The sequence below is a fragment of the Anomalospiza imberbis genome, unplaced genomic scaffold (assembly GCF_031753505.1).
Source record: "Anomalospiza imberbis isolate Cuckoo-Finch-1a 21T00152 unplaced genomic scaffold, ASM3175350v1 scaffold_199, whole genome shotgun sequence".
Lineage (NCBI taxonomy): Eukaryota > Metazoa > Chordata > Aves > Passeriformes > Viduidae > Anomalospiza > Anomalospiza imberbis.
In genome coordinates this window covers 89,241-93,405 of record NW_027099832.1, presented here as the reverse complement: position 1 = coordinate 93,405, position 4,165 = coordinate 89,241, and the positions used below count along the sequence as shown (strand labels likewise).

General features: G+C 51.3%; 1 protein-coding gene across 1 annotated transcript; it reads left to right on the top strand.

Moving 5' to 3' along the window:
* Positions 1–206: 206 nt before the first annotated feature.
* On the top strand, positions 207–2,162 carry LOC137466400 (serine/threonine-protein kinase PAK 3-like). Its single transcript, XM_068178152.1, has 4 exons — positions 207–293; positions 725–921; positions 1,507–1,644; positions 2,034–2,162. The coding sequence occupies exons 2-4, from the start codon at positions 799–801 to the stop codon at positions 2,121–2,123; spliced, it is 351 nt and encodes a 116-aa protein (XP_068034253.1). The 5' UTR covers positions 207–293; positions 725–798; the 3' UTR covers positions 2,124–2,162.
* Positions 2,163–4,165: the final 2,003 nt, after the last annotated feature.

The window sequence follows — 4,165 nt, the reverse complement described above, 5'->3', positions numbered from 1 at the left end:
CTTTCTCTTTCAAAAGCAAACACACCCGCACTTAGAAAAGCACTGCTGTCCTCGTGTTGGAGCAGCAGGCTCTGCTGCCTTTGCCAGCAGCCTGTCTTGCCATGGCTCACCATCCCCCAGGAAGTCAGATGTGCCACTTCCCTGCTTGTGGGACGAAATCCACTTAGGCTCGTGTTGCTTTTTCCTCTCTCAGTGCCTACAAGGCCTGGATTTCCTTCACTCCAAGCAAGTGATCCACCGAGACGTCAAAAGCCACAACATTCTCCTGGGCTTGGACGGATCTGTCAAGTTGGGTGGGTGTTGTTGGCCAGGCTCAGCCGTGGCGGGCTGCGGTGTGGGGCTGCCTTTGGGTGACTGCCGGTTCCCTGATGCCCGTGGCAGTGCAGGCTGCCCTGCTGTGAGCGCAGAGCACAGCCACAAGGCGCAGGGAGGTGTTGCTGGGAAGAAGGGGTAGGGGGTGCCTTTGGCTTGTGTGTGATCCTTCCCAAGCAAGGCAGTTGCAGTCTAATAGCTTCAGGGGACTAAAAGCCACTGCCTGAAACTGGGGGCTTTTGCTAAGTGGCCAATTCCGTATTTCCTCGGCTGCAGGCCTGAGGAATGGCAGCAGGGCCCCTTTGCAGCTGGGATTCCACACTGCCTTCTTGGACATTGGTACCGTGGGGAATTCTTTTGTTGGCTTCCCTAATTCACGCTGGCTTGATCAGAATGGTTTTTTTCTCCTCAGCTGACTTTGGCCTTTCTGCTCAGCTCACCGCTGAGCAGAGCAAACGGAGATCGGCTGTTGGGACAACTTACTGGATGGCGCCAGAAATTTTCAGCAGGAAGCCCTATGGCCCCAAAGTGGACATCTGGTCCTTTGGCATTGTGGGGATGGAGATGGTGGAAGGAGCGCCTCCTTACCTGATGATGACCTCCCGCACGGTACGCTGCAACTACTCTCAGATACTGCTGTCACTCGGACAAAATCTGCTCCCATTCTTCTGCTTGGGAAGCTTGCTAGCAGCTGAAAATGACGGGTTCCAGGCTGCATAGTCTCTCGTGCTTCTTGTCCAGATTATCCCCTTGGCATTTGATCACGAACTGCACCAAAACCTCACGATGCCTTTTGCTTGATGGAAGCTTTGCCTAAGGGAGCAGTGAGCAGTGCTGAGCTGCATTTGATGGAATAATCCTTGGAAATAGTAGAGTTAGATAAAAGTCTGTCTTCCGCATCGCCTGTAGAGCTGGTGTCAGTGCTCAGAGAAGCAAAGGGTGCTTTTGCTGATGGAGTTGCTCCTAATTCCATCAGCCAATGAAATCAGGGGCCAAGGCAAGAGCCTTTGCATATTGGACTGGCTATGGCTGCCTCGGGCTTTGGGTTCTTTTAGTAGGGGCAGGAAAGGTATCTGCCACCCTCGGGCAGGGAGTAAAGAGCCACTGGAGAGCGGAGCTTGTCCGGTGGGGTCTGTGTGAGCAGTTTGGGGTGTGAAAGAGGCAGGTAGAGCGTGGCATTTCCTTCTGCTCTAGGTTCAACAGCTGATAAGCACCAGGGGCAGCCCGAAGCTGCAGAACCCCAGGCAACAGTCCGCTTGGTTGCGAGACTTTCTGCACTGCTGCCTGGAGACGGACGAGGACAGGCGCTGGTCTGCCCAGGAACTTCTGCAGGTAAAAGGCAGAGCGGCTGCCGGATGCGCCAGCCACCCACTGCCAGGGGCTCCTCATCTGCTCAAGTCCAAGGCCTCGGATGGGCCCCGCTCCTAAGAATCTCCAGTCTGGGGGGCTTTTCAAAGGAAAAGAGAGGAGAATCCTGGCCTAGGATGGGTTGGAAGGAGCCTTTCAAGGTCACCTAGACCAAATCTCCTTAGGCTGAAGACATCTGAATTAATGGATTTGTGGGATTGGGAGCCATGTTGGCCCCATGTAGCAAGGTCCTGGATGTGGAGACAGAGGTGCACAGAATGCCCTCCTTTCTGTATCTTTCTTGTTGCCAGAGAAAGCCTGTTTCAGCCTGAGAGGTAAGTAGAAATTAATTTCTTCTTTTTCTCTTTGGGCAGCATCCGTTTGTAACCTCCGCCGAGCCGACCTCCAGCCTGACGCCTCTGATCGTGGCAACGCAGCAGTTTATGGCCGAGAGGAGATACTAGCCCTGGAAGAGGCCATAGTTGTTTATTCTAGTTCCTAGTTCCTAGTTTCTAGCTCGTAGTTTGTAGTTTGTTTAGACGGATAGTGGAAATAAATAGGATAATAAATAAAACCTTCACTGTGTTGGAAGCTTCCCTTTGTTCTCACCCTGTCATTAAGCTCTAAATTTGCTTCGGAATGGTCAGGTGTTTCTTAAATGTGGGAAGAGCCATAGATGGAGTTTGTGGCATGGATTGGAAGCGGGCAGAAGTCTTGTGGCTTTGTTGCCGCCAGGCACAACCTGTTGTGGAGAGACAGGCTTGCAGCTGTGACTAGAGGAGCAGAGTGGGGCAAAACGGAGCAGAGCAGTGGTGTCACTGCTGGGGTTGCTGCTGTGGCTGTGGTTGCGCTGCAGCTCTTGGGAAAGGTTGGGAGTGTCTGTGTTGCTGTGGGCAGAGGGGGAGGGAGCCTGGCTTCTCCACAGGCTCAGGCACAGGTGAGTGTCCAGTGGGAAGGCGAGTTCTGCCACGGGAACTAAGGCCTACATGAGGGAGTGAAAACTGGTGCAGTTTGGATCTGCGTGAGCCACTGCGGAGGCCTGTGGGCCTGCTAGGGGACTTCTTGGGTCTATGCTCTGGAAGAACGTCCCCTAGACTTTAACCTTTCCCATGGACTCCTGTTTTTTGTCTCAATGTACGTTTGATACCTTATTAGTGATATCCAGTGATCATATAGGGATTATTGAAAATCATTTACTTTGCGATGTTTGGTGATAATTGAGGGTATATTTGACGATCACTTAAATTTAAATTTTAGTTGCACAATATTTAACCAATTTCCTTTCCCAGTTCTCGTATTCCATCCCCCGCTTCCCTGAACCCACTATCCCTGAGAAGGACAGGACTGGAGATGGAACCTGCTCAAGAGCACAGGCCAGCCACCAGCCATCTGCCATCTCCCCTCCTTTTCTGTGCCCTTGCCAGGACGGTAGCGGCCATGCCTCCCCGGATTCTACCCTAACCCACTTTGCGACAGCCCCCAACCCTGCTCCCGCTTTCCTATTGTATTAGCAGTCCCCGATTTTTGTTGTAATTCATGTTTCAGAGATTACGGACGTAGGCGACCCCCAGAAGCCAGTCGACCCAGTTATTTTATTTATTTAGGCAGGAGAGCCGGCACCCTCCGTACAGCCGGAGGAAGGGCTCTGTTGCCCCCACAGGAGACCCGTGCCCAGCCCCGCCGTAAGGTCCCCCACAGGCTAGTCCCCCACAAAACCTCTCCTTTTGATTTGTGTGGTTGGTCAAGGGCACCAGGGGAGGGTGCCACCACAAGTCCTTTTGATTTTCTGTTCTCTTTTGTTTTGTGGGTAAGTGAGGGGGAATGAAGTGACGGAGAGCTGCCTGGGACTCGGGCCCTCAGAAGTGAGGGGAAATGAAAATTGGATTTACTTATTGTTTAGTTATGCTCCGCAATATCAACCCGCCTGTTTCTTTAATTCTCAAGTTTAGTTAATGTCTATCAAGTATTGTGTTGTTTTTAGTTAGAACAAGGTTATTATTTTTACTACGATTGTTAGACCTTTCATTTTAAATAAAACCAAAAAGGGGGCAGTTGTGGGAGCTTGTGCTGGAGGGGATGGGCCATGAAGTGGCCACACATTAGACAATCAATCGTTAGATGTATGTATATCTCTATCTATCTCTATCTCTATCTCTATCTCTATCTCTATCTCTATCTCTATCTATCTATATCTATATCTATATCTATATCTATATCTGTCTACCTGTGTTGACCTCACTTTGGCATCTTCTGAAGCAGCCTCTTTATGTTTTGTTTTGCACCCTTGTTTGTGCCCTTTTATTTATGAAATATCTTCAGTTTTGGCACTTCAGTTGTACCCGTCTCTTCTCTGTTGCTCTGCCATGGAGCGCACCACAGTCAAGCTGCCGAGATGGGAGAGTTTCCCCTCGCGCCCCACGGATGCCCGGGGTGTTGTTGCTGATTCTTCTCTGGCCGCCCCACTGCTAGCTGGGTCGTGTGGGGCAGAGAAGGGAACCGGCACCCA

Coding starts and splice junctions, on each gene's coding strand:
- LOC137466400 (XM_068178152.1), top strand. CDS start 799: ATGGCGCCAGAAATTTTCAGCAGGAAGCCCTATGGCCCCAAAGTGGAC. Junction 922..1,506: donor TGATGATGACCTCCCGCACG/GTACGCTGCAAC, acceptor CTTCTGCTCTAG/GTTCAACAGCTGATAAGCAC. Junction 1,645..2,033: donor CTGCCCAGGAACTTCTGCAG/GTAAAAGGCAGA, acceptor CTCTTTGGGCAG/CATCCGTTTGTAACCTCCGC.